The following is a 17,408-nucleotide window of genomic DNA, read 5'->3' as shown; positions in this document are numbered from 1 at the left end:
GTCATCTCCGCAGCAAAAGGGAAACCCATGTCCTTCTCAACATGGCGTCACGATTCCCCCATTCGCTGTCAGTCGGAAGTAAAGGGGTGAGGGAAAGGCGGGGCGACGGGAGTGAGGCCTATCCAAATCTCGCGAGAACTGTGAATGATCAATCCTCCCTTCAGCCCTTTCTCCGCCTCCCTCCTAGACCACCTCCTCTCACACGTGCAGTTGTTATGGCAGTGACGTCAGGCGGCCCGGAAGTATTCCTTACCGGCAAGAGAGGTCGCCAAGATGGCGGCGCCCAGGTAGCAGGTGAGAGGCATGGTGGCGCCGTGATCTTGGTCTTGCACTCGCTCCGGTCCGACTGAGGCGGCCTCGGGCTGAGGCCATGGCCCTAGGCGCCTGCCCCGCGGACCAGCCGGGCTTCCTTGCGTCCCTCCTGGTGAGTACGGGCCCACAGCCTTTCCTCCTTCGCGCCCCCGCCTCCAGCTTCCGTCTTGTCCCCGCCCCTCTTTCTCCGACCTTCACCTTGGACAGACCCTCGTCCCTCCTAGCCCTCTCTTCCTGACACCTCAAAGCTCCTAAAGCTAGAGCTGCAAGTGACCTCACCCGCCAGACTTCCCATTTTACTTATGGGGAAACCGAGGCACCGAGAGGGGAAACCGACTCGCCTACGATCACGTGGGTGATCAGGTTCATAGATTTTAGAGCTTCAAAGGATCTTAAATCCATCCAGCCCGACCCCATCATTTTAGAGATGAAGAACCCGAGGCCAGGAGACTTAAAGTGATTTAAACAGTCTTTTCCCTGTGTTGTTGTTCTGTCATTTTTTTCAGTCGGGTCCGACCCCATTTGGGGTTTTCTTGGCAGATCCTGCAATGGTTTGCCATTTCCTTCTCTATCCCATTTTGCAGATGAGGAAACTGAGGCAAACAGGGTGACTGCCCAGGGTCACACAGCTAGTAAGTGCCTGAGGCCGGATTTGAACTCATCTCCCAGACTCCAGCCAGGTGCTCCATCCACTATATCACCCAGCTGATCCAATAAATACCCTAATTGTACATGAGATGTACCTGAGGGGCAAGGAGGAAGTGGCTCGTTTGAGGTCATTCAAGGAATAAGGAGCAGGAACGGATTGGGATCCAGCCCCTTTGACTATAGACACTAAGCTTTTTCCACGGTGGTAGAAGGTAGAAAGGGAGAGAAAAGATCCCAAAGAAGTGAAGTGCAGGAAGAGGGAGGGAAAAAGGATTCTGCACCTGAGCAGAGTCTTGAAGGAAGAGCATCTGGAAAGGAGAGAATCGTTTTCACCTGGACTTGATGATCCTCTTACAGCTGAGAAGATCAGGCCCCCCTCGGACGCGAAGTCTGTCTGCTTCTTGGGCCCAGTCTGCTTCCTTGCTGTCCTCTCCCTGTTCCATGGGGCTGGAGTCCCCTGCCACGTCTCAGGTGTAGTGGCTTTGAGGCTCCAGATCCCTTCCATAAGCTCGGAACTGTCTCCAAAGGTTGTCCTCTCACTTCCCCACTGCAGCTGTACCAAAGAAGGTGCTTCTTCTCAGCCCTCGCCTCAAGCAGCCGAGTCCTGCCCTATCCCTTTGTTCCACGTGGGCTCCTTCAGGACCTTGCCATGAAATGTGGGGACTCACTGGAACCTGCTCTCCTCCTCGCCCCTTGTAAAAACCGAATTCCTCTGGAGGCCAGAGTCACTCTAGCCAAGATAGGAAAGCACCTTTCTAGCAAAGTATAAGAGAGTATTTCTGCCTAGGAAGGGCTGGGTGAGGACAGGGTGATGCCCTAATGGGCTCTCAGGTTGTGGGAGAAATAGAGAAAGCATCAAATACCATAGGGATCGTTCTTTGGAGATGTTTTCTTGCATTTCTCTACCTCAGTTTTTCATTTTCTGTGGCTGGCTTGCTTGCTTTTAGCCCAGACCCAAAGAAAGGGCAGGATGCCATCATGGTATTTCTTATCCAGAATAGTCATGGAGATGTGATGCCTCTGCTCCTATGTCCTGACCAATTGTGCCTGTTTCCTTCCTTTCCTCCCTGCTTCCCTTTTTCCCTCCCTCTGCATGTCAGAAACCCTCACTTCCTAGAAGATGACACTCAAGCCTGCCTTCTACATAAAGCCTCTTAGAAAGCCTCATTTCTTTTGAAGCTCCTCTCAAATGCCGAGGCTTGCATGAGGTCTTCCTTGGTCCCTTCCAGGTGCTTGAACTTCTCCCCTACAATGACCTTCTCTTCTGCATGCACTAATATGTGCGCACATTTTCTCCTGTGGTGGAGTCTAAACTCCTTAATAATAGGGACAGTTTCATTTTGGCCTTTGTCTTCTCAGGGCCTGTCGCATGACTGATCAGTAAATGCATTTTGCTGGGTTAAAGATTTACCCAAAAAGCACGATGTGAGGGAGGTCTAAGGAGGAAGGTTCCGGGAGGATTTCCTCTAGGAGGTGGCATTGGGAGTTAAAGGGTGGAGAAGGGCAGCAGGGACAGCAGAGAAGGGAGGGATCCTGGGCATTCCAGGCATAGGGAAGGAAGGCACAGGATCCAGAGAGCGCTGGCCGTGGTAGGGAAACAGAGTGGAGCAGTCTGGTATGAGGGGAGTAATCGGAGATGAGGCTGCATAGGTGGACTGGTGGCACAATAGAGGGCCTTGAATGCCAAGGAAAGTAATTAGAACTTTACCCAGTAGACAGTAGAGAGCCATGGAAAAGTTTGAGGCTGAGTAGTGATGGTAGGGATGTGACTTCTATGCATAAGAAAGATCGTGGAGGAAGAATAGTGTTGGGAAGGCAGTGAGAAAGCCATTATAGCAGAGCTGGGTGGTAAAGAGGACGGGCCTGAGGTGGGAGCCAGGGAGAAGATAAAGGGACTAACAGCAGAGGCCAGTAATCCTTGTTGACTTAGAGTGTGAGATGGATGAGTTCTATGGGATCCTGAAGGCTGGACGCTGGCTGGGAGTGAAGTCAGAGAAGGAGCCGGGGCAGGGGAGACAGAGCTGGCTGGGCTTCAGGGCTCTTCTGGCTTCACTCCTTTTTCAGCAGGCCCTGAGGCACCTGTGCTGCTCTCTGCACAAGGCCTGTCCTGAGCCACCTGGTTTTTAGCACTTCTCATTCACCCCACTGCTCCCATCACTTTATTTACTTTTCATATTCTTGTTTTTACTTTTATGAAGGGAAAGGAATTAACATTTATTAAGCACCTACTATGTACCAGGCACTTTGCATTTGATCTTTGCAATAACCCAAGGAGGTACTTACTATAATTATCCCCAGTTAAGGAAACTGAGGCACACAGAAGTTAAGTGACTTGTCCAGACAGCTGGTAAGTGTCTGGGGCCAGATTTAACCTTGAGTCTTCTGACTCCAGATCCAGTACTCCCCTGCCCTGTGGAATTTAAGCACTTTCAGAGGAGGGGTTATTTTCATCTTTGTATCTACAACTTTGTATAGTGTCTAGCACATGGTAGGTACTTGGTGAACTTTGGTTGAATTAGATTATTTCAGTATAAATCACTGATCAGTGTGTTATGTCTTAAAATTTCCAGCTGTCAAATGTGGTGAAAAAATGTAGCATGATAATTTATTCTTTTCCCTGACATCTAAATTTCAATTTCTTAACATAGTAATTTATGTTCTCCTGCTTGGCATTCAACAGCTTTATTAGCTTAAAATTGCAGTGAAACTTTTGGAACATCCTGTTTACTTAGTTGTTTTTCTTTTTAAAACTGAAAATTATATCCACATGTCCAATTCATATTAATTATATCCAATATTGTATCTAATTAATATTAATATTTCCACTATTTTCATATGGTCAGATGTGACTGGAGAAAATTGGGTGAAGGTAGAGAGAAAGATCCATAATAAGAGTGTGTTTGAATCTGAAGCCAAAGACAAATGATTTTTCAATGATCTTTTTCTGATTTCTGCCTCCTCACCTCTTGTAGTACTGATAGCTGGTTTATTAAGATTGATACCTGTGCTTCCATGTCTATGACCTCATCCCTCCAAAGATGCAGCTCACAACGTAGGCAACGTTCTTTGCAGTCCTTGTACATGTCCTTCCATGCATTCCAATCCCTCTTTGGGGGTTTGTTCATTGTGTTGAAATCCTTCCTCAATGTCACAGAATCACTGTGTTTTACAGTTGGAAACCATCTAAATAGCTCTTTGGTCCAACCCAGGCCAGACAGTAGTTCCTTCTGGACTATATTTGACAAGTGGCCATCCACACTCTTCTTGAAGACCCCAAGGAGAGGGACTAATCCACATTCTGAGACAGCCGCTACAGTTTATGACTCCAGGCATAGCCTTTAAAACAGTCTGTGGGTACCAGTGCAGCTGCTCAGGCTAGCCATCTGTCATCCCTTGCTCTTTCTCCATGACCATTAATAAGTACTTTTTGATTCATTGACCAGTCTACTTTCTTCCCTGATTATACGTTTCCTGGGTCATATCTTTTATGACTTTTTGGTCTATTTGTTCAGAAAATGTACAGCCTGTTGATGACCATCATTATCACAGGTACACCCTTCATTACCCTTTGCATCGCAGTTTGAAGCCATATAGCATTACTAAAATAATACTGAGGTTAAAAAAATACCTTTATGTCAGAGAACAGCTGGGGTGCTTTAAAAACACTGCTCACTTTCCCAAATCCAACCCAGTTTCCTTCCTCTGTCATATTCAGTTTGGGGCCCAATCCCAATTACATGTATTGATGGATTGGCTCATTGGATTGCCAGCTATTTGTCATCTTCTGGGCCAAAGACACTCTTCATCCATTGGGTTGTTTCTGTATAGATCATTAGGCTAGTATCTTTTCAAAAACCATGGTTCTCATGAGGTGCGGGGGGTGGGGATGGGCCCTCACCTACAAATAGAAGCATCTGGGGGACGATGCTCTGGGAGTGGATGTTATTGCTGACCTAGAGAGTCACTCAGTCAGGAAGCATTTATTAAATGCCTACTGTGTGCCAGACTTTTGGGAGTCCCTTGGCCAGCAGTGAGATCAAATCAGTCAATACTTAGAAGAAATTTATTCAGGCTATTCACTGGAAGGTCAAATACCGAAGGTGAAATACTTTGGCCACATACTGAGAAGATGAGACCCATTGGAAAAGACCCTGATGTTGGGAAAGATTGAAGGCAAAAGGAAAAGAGGGGATGTCAGAGGATGAGATGGATAGATAGTGTTGTGGAAACAACGAACATGGGCTTGGACAGACTTCAGGAGATAGCGGGGGATAGAAGGGCCAGGCGTGCCATGGTCTATGGGGTCACGAAGAGCCAGACACTGCTGAATGAATGAACAACATCAGATGTGCCAGGTACTGTGCCGAGTGCTGGGGATACAAATACCAAAGAAAAAGGCAGCCCCTGCTATCGTAGTAGGCACTTAATAAGTATTTATTGAATTATTAAAAGCCATTTGTGTATGTTTCATTTGATTAGTACTACAGCCCTCGGTGGGTACAGAAAGGCAGGGTAAGGATTCATCAGTAGATATTTATTCATTACCTCCTGTCTGCAGAATACTGTTGGTAGTGATGGTGGAGGGATCCAAATTTTCGGTAAGATATGAACCCTGCCCTCCTGCAGGGCAATAAGTCATCTGTTAAATGTATTAGAATTAAAACATTTAAAAATGCATTTTATTGAAGACTTTTATGCCCACGTCACAACCATTTCTAGGAAAAGGACACCCCACCCCTCACTCTTGTGCCCTCCCCAGTGACAGGGAAGCACAACCAAGCAATAGCACCCAGTACAGTTCCTGCATTTTGACCAGGTGTGGAACGACCGTCCTGTTCCAGTCGGCCCCTTTCCCGCTGCTGGTGTGTCTCATCATCTGGGCTGCAGATTCTTTGTGTTAGTCACAAAGCAACGTGTTCTGTGAAGCTGAGGAGGAAGGTCACCTAACTGGGAGGCTTGGGGAGGACTTCAAGAAGGAGTCATTGGATTGGCATCTAAACAGACCAAGTATGGGAGGAAGGCTGAGCATTCCAGGAAGAACTGAGCAAGGTTACAGAGGCAAGAAAGTGTTAGCTGTATGGAGGAGGGAGAGGAGGGACCCCAACGTTGGGGCAGTGTGTGCATGGAAAGGTGGCCGTTGGGCCGGGGGAGGGGGATGGACTTGAAGCCAGAGAAGAGTTTGAGGCCGGAACCAGACTCTGCAGAGGAGCCCGAGGAGTGTGTGTCTCGTACCAAAGGCCATGGGAAACCACTGTAGGTTCTGGAGCAGGGCAGTGGCAGGTCAGACTTGTGTTTTTGGGGTATTGTTTTGACACCTGTGTGGAGGAGGGATTAGAGAGAGAAGAGACTGGCCACCAGGGAGGGGGCTGTTGTGTCGGTCTTAGGAAAAGGTGATGAAGGCTTGAAGAGCGCGGTAACAAGCGAAATGGAGGGAAAGGAAGGATGTTTTAGAGATGGAAACAAGAAGGCTTGGTGATCGATTGGGTGGGGGTGGGGTGAAAAGAAGAGTTGAGGAGAATTCTGAGGTCGCAGACCTAAGGAACTATGAGGATGGTGGTGCCCTAAACAGAAACAAAGAAGTTTGGAGCAGAGGGGAACCTGAGTTTGCTTATGGGGCATCCATTTGGTGAATTGGGATTAAAGATGGGAAAGATGAGGGCTGGATCTCTAGAGCTGGAGTCATCTGCGTGGAGATGAGCTCACCAAGAAAGGGGGTGTACAAAAGAAAAGATGAGGGCCCAAGGCAGCACTTAGGGTTAGTATGTGAATTATGGTCCGGCAGAGGAGACTGAGTTTGGGGGTCAGCCAGGAGGAGAGGAATCAGGAGGGGGGGCAGCTTTCTGAAAATGCAGGGAGAAGAGAGTATCCAGAAGAAGAAGGGGGTGTCAGACAATTTAAACAGAGGTCAGGAAGCATGAGGACAGAGAAGAGGCATAGAATCCACCAATTGAAAGTTTGTGGTTTTATGCTGTTACATAAAGGGAACCAGTAAATACAGTGATCCTGGGTTGGCACACCAACTACCTTTGAATACACTCATCATGAGCCTGAGGATAAAAGCAGGGGTTGGCAGGATTCCTTTGGTGGCTGCAGTAGCCTTCTGCGGGCATCCGTCATTCTGGCTGTTTCTGTCTACCTAGCCCTATCCCGCTGGGAAAAGGAGACTGTACCTAACAGTCTGCATCGCCCACAGTTACCTTCCCAACCTGTCCATACCTAGCAGACCCTCTCCTTCCCAGAGCATATTCTGGCTAAGGAAAGTGACCATTCTTTCTGAATGCACTTGAGTTCGGTTAGCATGAAATGGCCTAGAGCAGCCAGAGTGTGGTGCCGGGTCTAACCAGGAGGTCAGACAGAGAAGACGACAGGCTAGAATGGGAAGGGAGCTGGATCAGAAGGTAGCAGAGAGGACCTGGAGATGTGTTCATTTGCCTGCTTGACTCAGACAGCTTGGTGTTATTTCCCGCTCATTAAAAGGCCAGCGATTAGCGTCCCCTTTTCCTACTTTTTCTGGTTATTGTTGTGCCAGCTTTGCCTTTCAAGGAAAAGAAAAGGTTTTATAGGGTGCGGTCCTACTCTGTGTCAGCATTTTAATGTTAAAAAAAATTGCTAGTTGGGTACTTGAGATGGTCACCACTTTTCTGATTTAGGAATTGAAGGCTTTATGGAGTTCTGTCTGTAGAAGGCTGAGATGTCATCATGGTGTTCCCGTGGCTAGTTGCTATCCCTGCATCCGTACATAGTTGTCTGGTGCTTAGCAACCTAGCTTCTTGTCTGTGGGGGACCATAAATACTGAAAGTAATTATTTGCCTGATAACCCCCGTGCTAATTAATTGTCCATGAACAAAGCAAACTCTTTAGAGGAAAGATGATTTTCTGTTACTTGACAGTTTATATTAATGTTTGACATGATTTTTATAATTCATTTTACATAAAAATCAGTTAACATTTTGGCTTGCTATATTCAATGGAACTTCTGTGTATTTTATCCAACTATATTTGAGCCGTTTTAAAGGAAAGTATGAGGTATTGATTTCTTGGTTTCCAGGAGTACATTACTGAATGTGAACTTTCTCAGACCCCTCCCTCAGCACCACTGATGGTGTAAGAGCTCCCCAGAGACTTCTAATCTACAATTCAGGGTGGGGGGTGGAGAGGGGGAAGATATGGTAAATAGAAGGGTATTCTTGCTATCCTGAAGGCTCTGAGCTAGCAGATTTTTCTAGCTTCATGAATTTCAATGACATTTATATTATAGAAGTTTGAAATGCACAGAAGCAATTAGTAACTTTTGATTCATGTTTTACTAGATAGCTAGATTCAGTCTGATCAATTTTATACTGAGAAGATGAGAATTCTGATGAAGGGAGGGTTAGAAAAATCAATGCATGCAAAGTAGCCAAATGGATTAAAAGAGTAATTAAGTTATTGATTAAAACTTTAGGAATAGATGGCAAACACCTCTCTGAACCCTCTTCTGAGATTAAAGGGAAAATTAGAATTAAGCGCTGCATTTTTTAAAGGCTCCAGCCATGCCAGATTGCTTTTGTTTGCTTTTTTCCCCTCTCCTTGCCAGTTTGTCTACAGTAAAAGCAGATATCTCTATTTCGTGGGAAAATGAAGAAACAGAAAGAATAGATTTGATTTTCAGTATTTGATTTTGTTTCCATTCTGTATAATTAGTGATGGTCAGTTCAGAAGAGAAGAATTAGAAAATAGTTACCTTTTCTGCACTCACGACATTTTCTGTGAAATTTTTTGGTGACCAAAAAAGGCCAGCCTGGTACAAAAATTATACGTTGACATGCTCCAATGTCTTAGCGGTTCCTCCCTGGGTGCTCCTGTGGTTCTGCACTGTGGATTGTTAGCAGTGGTCTCCATGCTGCTCTTCTCTGACTTGGTGTTTGGGGAGTTTTGTCTGAGGACAAGGGGTCTTTGCGTTGGTTTCTGGCTGTTTCCAGCCCACCAGTGGACTCTCTTGGTGTGACCGAAGAACTTACTTAGGCTAGTACTCCAGTGATTTCTCATTAGAGAAGTACCCTTTCCCAATGGTCCCCTGGGCCGTCTGTCACACTAGAATGGCTCCTGAACTTAGGGAAGTGTGAGGACCACCGGGGGGACCCATCTTTGCTCAGATGACAGCCCCTGCTGTTTCTCTAGTGTGCTCAGGTCTGTCGAGGGCTTACCTGGTCACTGCATCCTCAAAACAACCCCATGGAAGGTGTTCCAGATGTCATTACCTCCCTTTTACTGATGAGGAAACTGAGTCTCAGGGAGGTTAAGTGATGAACCCCAGAGCCCAGAGCTGGTGCGTGTTTTATAGGGGTCTGTAGAAATTGATTCCAGCTTCTTCCTGGCACCAAGCCCGGCATTCTTTCCATTCCACCCTGCTGGTCTCTCTACTGTAATTATCATTTAGATGTTTGGCAAATGTGACTTGGGGGCTTGCCGTGTAGTCACCAGGTCTTCTGTGAAATGTCTTCACCTGATAGAAACCACTTTTTGTGGCCCTCTCTTCAGAGTGATGTCTTTGGAACTTTTTTACATCCACATGCCTTGGACACCTGCCATATGTTCATCTTACTCTAAATTATCTTCTAATCTGACTGAAGATCCAGGACTTTTGTGTGCATGTCTAAGTGTGATTATCCAGGCTCTGTGGTTGAATTGATGTCCATGTGTATTTCCAACAGAGCACTAGGAGGTCCCAAGTGATGGAAGGCTTGTATCAGTATTTTTCAAAGCATGATCTGTACCATGAAATGCAGTGTTCCCGAACATACCTTTGAACTAAGAGAGATTGACACCTTTGGTGAAACACATTAAAACATATGTGTTAAAAAATATATATGTTTAATATCAGAGTGTTGCTTCATTCACATCATTCCTCAGGGCCAAACTCCTCATCGTTCAGGTGGTCGTGTTTGCCGCTTCTTTCTGCTCTTGCTGCCCTTGGGGTACCAGTAGCATCACGGACATGGCCGCCCTCTTCCCCCATGGGCAGTGGGCCTCAGGAAGGCTCACGGAGTAACCGAGAACCTGACAAAGGCCTGGCAGTTGCAGCTGCTGCAAGCATCCAGCACACCAAGTTTGGGAGGGCTGTGGGTGGGAGGGTTTGCTGCCCAGAAGAGGTGGGCCAAGGTTTCTAAACAGACCTGGGTTGGGAAATTCAGTTTTAGAAAGGGTGGGAACATGCATCCTGGTCAAGAAAAAGAGAAGAGCTGGGCAGTGTCCTGGCTGCCAAAAAGTGTCAACCGCTTTTACCTCCCTCCCCCATCCCTCCCCTTCCCCCAAGGAACTAACGAATGGGGCTGGGGCTGTGCATGTGTCCTGCTGTTTCGCATCATCTGTCCACTCACCCTCATCCCTTCTAATATGGAACACTCATTTGGTGCTTGGTCTTTGTAAAGCACAGCAAGGCTTGGGGGAGGGGGGTAGAAAGTTTAGAAAGCATACTGCCCCTGCCCTCAGGCCTAAGCAACAAAAAATTAGTGACAAGAGTGAGGGGGGAGGGGATAAGCATTTAGGTACTGTGCCAGGCACTGTGTTAAGTGTTTCACAGATAGCTGATTTGATTTGAAGAGCAGCATTGTTTTACATGCTTTTGCAAATCTCTTTAATGTCTGGCTTAATAGAAGGGAGCTGGATTTTCACATCTGCTTCTGTATTCAGTCTCTTGCAATATATTGTCTTTATTAAAGTATATTAAGAAAATCCAGCCTCACATGGACATATAGTTGGAAAAGAGGAGCATTTTAATAGGCAAATAACATTTTAAAATAGTGATGAAAATAGTTTTGACCTCACAGATCTCCTGAAAAGCCTTTGGGGACCTCCAGGGGTCTCCAGACCACACTTTGAGTACACTGGGTGAGAGGGTAGTGAATATGAAACATAGGCTCTGCTTTGCATGTTTATGGCATAGAGGAAGAAATGTATTTCTGCAGGTTGCTCTACCTTTTGGGGAGACTTCTGTAGGGCATGGAGAACATAATGAGAAATGTAGGCCCCTAGCATCTTTAGATAAATTGATCATATGTAGCCCTGTGTGATCAGGGAAGAGTGTCCAAACATTGGTATTAGAAGTGGTTTTATCTTCATTACTTTTGCAAGCATAAAAAGAAAGCACCAACCACTGCAAAGTTTAGACTGGTACTGCACCCTCTCCCCTACCCATCCACCCTCAAACCTGCCTCTAGCTTATTTTTGTAACCATGTTTTTTCTTTTGTCTTTAAGGCTGGAGGGGTAGCAGGTGTCTCTGTCGACTTGATATTATTTCCTTTGGATACCATAAAAACTAGACTCCAGAGTCCCCAAGGATTTAATAAGGCTGGTGGTTTCCGTGGAATCTACGCCGGTGTTCCTTCTGCAGCTATTGGATCTTTTCCTAATGGTAAAAGTTACATTGTCATTCAAGCTGCCTTAAGCCTGCAATAATAGAATTTGTTTTCAGAGTGGCGGGTGGTCTGCCCTATGCATGATAACCCATTCAGGGTAATTTGTTTTCAGAGTGGCAGGTGGTCCGGCCCCACGCGTGATAACCCATTCAGGGTAATTTGTTGCATGCGTTGGCTTTTTATTCACCACCCCATTATTTTTGAATCAGTCAGTGCCATAGATCTAGAACCATTATCTTTATAATGAAGAATTATGAATGGTGTTTTAAAAAATTAAATATATGTTTAATTCCCGTAAAGAACATTATGGTCTTAACTGTATCCCAGGGTTGTTGTGAGGGTCAAATGAGATAATAATTGTGATGTGCTTAGCACAGTGCCTGGCACATAGTGGATGCTCTGTAAATGTTAACTGTTGTTCTATAATAAGACTCCCATTTCTCACTCTCGCTGTATGGCAGGTGAACCCAAGAGGCATTAAAGCCGTCAGTGTTAAACTCAGTGATCACAATTAAATTGGCCTGAGGTGCTGTGGCCATTTTCCTGCTAGCTTTCTCCCGGTTGCTCTTTTTGCAGTCTTGGGTGTAAAGTCTCTATTGTGTTCTTTCGTGCGGTCTTTATGCTCTGATCAGTGTCACCCGTTTCATTCCAGCCACTTGTTAATAACGCCACTTTGCCAACTTTTAATGGCTTCGTGATCTTTCCAGTGGTACCAGATTCTCAAATGCTACATGATGCTCTTCTTCTTTCTTTTTAATGAATTCAGGTTAATTTCTGCTTTTAATGTCCCGCTGTAGATGTCATTTAAAGGCTTTGTAGCGGACCATTTAAAGATATGCAAGGGGCCTACCTTAAATGGTGGAAATTCCTTATAAGTTTAAAAGTGGGGGGTGGGGAGGTTCTTTTGAGATTGCCCATGCAATTTTCTGCAGTAGTCATTATTCAGTTTAACATATAGTGTTGTCGAAAGACCTATTCCCTGCCCAGTGTGGTCGTATAAACTGTGAGGAATATGAAAAGGTCAAATAAATGTGTTGTATGTATGTGTATACATATACGTATACATACACACACATAAATACATAAATAATTTATTAGTTTTAATTTATAATATGGTAGATATCAATAAATATAACCCACCTAAACAAAACCTTTTTGGGCCCTCAATAATGTGTGTGTTTGTGTTTGAAGTTTTAATGATGTGGCTTTACATAAGGCTCCCTCTTCCACCCTTCTCCCCCCTCACCAACCAAACCTGGGCTTCCTCTTTGCTCAGAGCAAATCTTGAGAGTTATAAGCAGCCCCACTGCTGCCACCACCCAGAAACATTTACCGGGTGCCTGTTGTGTTCAGGACACTGAGGCAGGTGCTTGCTATACAACAGCGTTTTCATTTGTTCATTCAGCAGGTATGTTGGGTAAATTCCTGCTTTCCAGAGGCTTTGATTTAGGAGGAGGAGCATGTAAGAAATTTTAGAGCTAGAAGAGAACTCGGAGATGTCCAGGAAAAGCCCTTTTATGTTTCAGATAAGGAAACAGATACAGAAGGATAAATGACTTGTCCAAGGCCATGCAGGCAGTCATAGATCTTTCCTCAACTCCATCCATCAGATTTATTTTCTGAAGTTCAGAAAGGACTTTGTTATAGGATTACCTAGAAGATACTCCTCAATAATAGCACCAAAAATAAGTCTCTGGAGTATTTGGAGAATTGTTCAAAACAAATAAAGGATAATACCTAGGAGCTTGTCAGTGTTTTCTGTCCTCTTTCTCTGTTTTACTGGAGAAAAATGATCCAATGAAATAATACCTGTAAAGCACTTCACACAGTGTGTGGAACATAGTCAAGAGTTTATTATTATTAGGAAAACATGAGTTCAAATTCCATCTCAGACACTTTGGGTCAGTGGGTATCACAATTCACCTTAAGGGAGTTAAAAGGTAGACAGTGTAGGGTCTGTAAACTTTGGTTAATTCAGCAAATGAGTCAGAGGGGGCAGACTTCACGGAGAACCTAGAATGAGAGCACAAACACCAGAAACCGTCGAATTGGGATTTGTACAGCTCTGAACCCTTGCTGTTTGTCACCAGGGGTTAACCTCTTAGCAGCAGTTCTGAGTCTTCCTTGCAGTATGTTGCCCCTAGAAAGGCATTATTAACTATTGCCATGCTCACATGTCATTTTGAAATAAGAAATTTGTCATTCTTTTTCATTTTTTGGTCTGTTGTCCGTATCTGGGTGACAGTCATCTTGTGCTCGCAGTACCGGCATCCCACAAAGCCCTCCTGGGCCAGACCTGTGGGAGACGGTAACTGGGCCCAGATTTTCAGTTTCAAGTTCAGTTAGGTAATTTACTGTTCCCACAGTATAAACTTAACTTTTAACTAATAAAAATAGCTATAATGAACTTGAAAAATCAGCATTGGAACATTTGAGAATTGACTTTTTTCTTAATTAAAACATAAAGTTGGGGCAGCTAGGTGGTGCAGTGAGTAGAGCACTGGCTTTGGAGTCAGGAGGACCTGAGTTCAAATCCGGCCTCAGACACTTGACACACTTACTAGCTGTGTGACCTTGGGCAAGTCACTTAACCCCAATTGCCCTGCCTTCCCCCCTCCAAAAAAAAAAAAAAGAAAAAAAAGCTTCCTCTTTTATATTTCTGCATTATCAGTGGATCATTTTTTTTTATTTTATAGTGACTATGATAGTTTCTACTTGTACCGTTATTGATGGAAGGAGGCCTGAAGGTCCATCAAGGTCCAGTCACATATTCAGATCAGCTTGGGCTCAGCCCCCGGCTTTGTTACTTAGAATCCCAGACCCTTGGCAAATCACTTCATCCTCTTGTCCCTAAAATGATGTTGTTAAAAGAAATAATACATGATGTCCCTACTAGCTCCAACACCTATGGTCTCCTTTGATGCCATCTCAAATCACAAAAAATTCTTTTAATTAGTTACGTTTTTATCCTTAGTCATAGAGTTTTCACACGGCTCCAAATTTCACAGTGCAGTGGGGAAAGGGGATGGGAGAGGAAGAAACTTTTCTGTAGTGTTGTCTACTACGCGTCAGACACTACAAAGCGTCTGAGATGGCATTTGAACTGGTGTTTTCCTAACAATAATAATAAGCTCCTACCTGTGCCACACACGTGCTAAGCGCTTTGCAGGTATTATTTCATTTGATCCTCAAAACAGCCCTGAGAGGTAGGTGATACTATCATTCCCATTTTTACAGTTGAAGAAACTGAGGCAAACGTTAAGTGACTCACCCCAGGTCATATAGCTAGTAAGTGCCTGAGGTGGGATTTGAACTCAGATCTTCCTGACTCCGGGTACACTGGGTCACCTAGCTGCTGCTAATGGCAGGGCGCTCTGTAGACAACATTGTTGTATTTCTTAAGGATGTGAGTAAGTGTCGAACTTGGCATCAAGACCAGCTTGGTAACTGGGCTGTTTTCCATTTCAGCTGCTGCATTTTTCATCACTTATGAATATGCAAAATTTTTCTTGAGAACCGACTCCTCGTCGTACTTGGTCCCAGTGACTCATATGTTGGCGGCCTCTGCTGGAGAAGTGGTGAGTATCCCGCCTAGCCATGGTCAGTGTGCCCCATGCACGAAGCTTCCCGGTCCGGCAGAGATCCTCAGTGGCTGCTGGTTAAGTGCCCAGAATTGTGCGAGGGCACCGGGAGGAGGCAGGCAGCATTAACAACATGGAAGCTGTCTGTAAAGAGCTCAGAGTTTTCCTGCCTCACAAGCATTACTCATATTTATTTTTTTACATTACAGATAACACAGGACTTTGAGAGGTAAGGTGGCCAGTTATTCCCTGCATATTGTCTTGGGTCTGGTTGGTGGAGATGGCAGTGCTTGAGTTGGTCTAGCAGAAAAGTATGGGGGTAGAGGTAGGTGGTATGAGTAAAGGACAGCTGGAAAGTCAAGTCGGGTACAGTGAATTGGGAATTGGAAGAGCTAGGTTCAAATCCTGACTCTTGTGGTATTTTTTTGTGGCCTTGGCAAGTCTGTTATTCTCCCTCAAATTCAGTTTTTTCACTTGCAAAGTAGAGAGTTTGGATTGACTAATTTCTGGGTTCCATGACCTCTTTAGAAAATTAGTAGGGAATTAGCATGTTGTGGAGAGGAGATGGTAAGGAGAAGGCTCACCTAAAAGGAACTTTAAAAATACACACTGAATTTGTTATAGTAGGTTTCCTTGTATTAAGGTAAGGAAAGTCACCCATGAAGGCAGGGAAAGCCTGAGAAGAGGCTTTCAGGGAGATCACTTCTCTCTCTCTTTTTTTTTTTTAAATTTACTTTTACAGCAAAGTTATCCAGTAAATTTCTTTTTTTCCCTGTCTTCTCCCCTCTCCTCCCACTCCCCTGGCCCTAGAGATGGCCACCATTAGACAATGTGTGGGTGGGTGGGCGTGTGTAAAATCATTCTATACAAACTTCTGTTTATCGACTCTTTCTCTGGATGCAGATACTATCTTTCTTCACATGTCCTTTATTGTTAATTTGGGTATTTATAATGGTCAAAATAACTTATTTGCTCCAAGTCATTCTTAAAACAATAGTGCTGTTACTGTATACAATGTTCTCTTGGTTCTGTTCATTTCGCTCTTCATTATTTTGTGCAAGTCTTTCCCTGTTTTTTTAACATCGTTGAGCTCATCATTTCTTATAGCACAGTAGTACTCCATCACAACTAAATGCCTTATCTTGTTCAGCCGTTCCCCAGTTGATGGGCATCCCTGCAATTTCCTGTTCTTTGCCACCGCAAAGAAAGCCGTAGATCACTTCTTTAAACAAAACAGATTGAGAGAAATATAACTTAAAGCAGTTGATGTTAGGCGATGTTTTAGATGAAAAGGTGCCACAGGTAAGCATGACCATAACATGAAACCATTAGAAAGGAGAAGGGGAGAAGTCAGACAGAAAGCAGCCGCTGCCTCTCGTTCCTTTCAATTTTTGGCTTCACTGTGATGGTCCCTAGGATACAAAGCACAGATGGAACGTTCCCCACCCCAGGGAATCATACATTCTGTTGGGGGACACAACAGGTACACAAAGCAGTCAATAAGTGAGTAATTGGAGGAGGAACAAATGCTGACGACTGGGGGGCAGAGGGGCGTCAGCCCCTTCCACAGTGCCTCACACCCAGCTGCTTGTCGAGCTCAATTGAGCTCCACCTCAAAGGAAGATAATGCTTCCCACAGGTAGAGGCAGGTGCCTATGTTTTTGAGGTACAGGGCATGTAGCCCTGGGAGAGACACAGAGGGGACAGATGGAGTGCCTGCAGGGAGGAACCCGGTGAGGAACTCATTTGGTCAATTGTGTGATTGAGAGCAGTAACAACTAAGGCTGGAAATGTAGGTTGGAACTGAATTGTGAGCTTTAGATGACAGGCAGAAGAAATTGTTTGATCGTGGAGGTTGTGTGGAGCCTCTAAAGGCTTTGGAGTAGGGTCTGGTGACAGAGTGAAGCCCGTGCCTTAAGGGTGGGTGCCTGCCTTGGATGGCCAGGTGAGATTAGGCCGCCTGGGGCTGCTGTCAGAGCGAGGCCTGTGCATTAGGGGTGCCTGCCTTGGGCTCATCGGTGAGATTAGACTAGCAGACAGAGAAAGAGGCTGAGATCTGGTAGAAAGTCTTTGAGACATTTCAGCATTTCATTTGGTTTTCACATTTCGAGGGAATATAAAACTTTATAGGTTCATTACGGTAAAATAGAATTTTTGATTGAAGAAATCATCTCTGTAGTTGCTTGAGAGAAATGTCTAAACAAATTTACCTGGGAGACATTAAATATGTCTTTTCCATGGTGTTTGGGAGAAAACGTCTTCCTTTTGACATCAGTTTTAAGATGACTTTGCAAGAGTCCGAGTTGGCTTGTCACAGAGATGTGGAATTTCCAAAATAAATGGTCTTCATGCTGATTTCAGTAGCAAAAGTGATGGGAATATCGAGCCTGAAATTACTTTATAGAATAGTTTTTTAAAGTAGCTAACAACAAAGCACAGATTGGCAAAGAGGAGGTGTTTTTCTATGA

The 17,408-nt window shown here is 44.8% G+C and overlaps 1 protein-coding gene across 1 annotated transcript in view; it reads left to right on the top strand.

Annotated features, from left to right (window-relative positions):
- Positions 1 to 251: 251 nt before the first annotated feature.
- Positions 252 to 17,408, top strand: part of SLC25A26 (solute carrier family 25 member 26) — a 165,010-nt gene continuing 147,853 nt past the window's right edge. The window contains exons 1-3 of the mRNA XM_036739426.1: positions 252 to 424; positions 11,199 to 11,355; positions 14,828 to 14,937. Coding sequence (XP_036595321.1) covers positions 371 to 424; positions 11,199 to 11,355; positions 14,828 to 14,937 — 321 coding nt within the window. The 5' untranslated portion in view covers positions 252 to 370. The remainder of the gene's footprint in view (positions 425 to 11,198; positions 11,356 to 14,827; positions 14,938 to 17,408) is intronic.

This window comes from Trichosurus vulpecula, chromosome 9, assembly GCF_011100635.1.
Source record: "Trichosurus vulpecula isolate mTriVul1 chromosome 9, mTriVul1.pri, whole genome shotgun sequence".
NCBI classification, from domain to species: domain Eukaryota; kingdom Metazoa; phylum Chordata; class Mammalia; order Diprotodontia; family Phalangeridae; genus Trichosurus; species Trichosurus vulpecula.
Note: the sequence above shows the minus strand (reverse complement) of the source record. Positions and strands in the feature narration are given on the sequence as shown.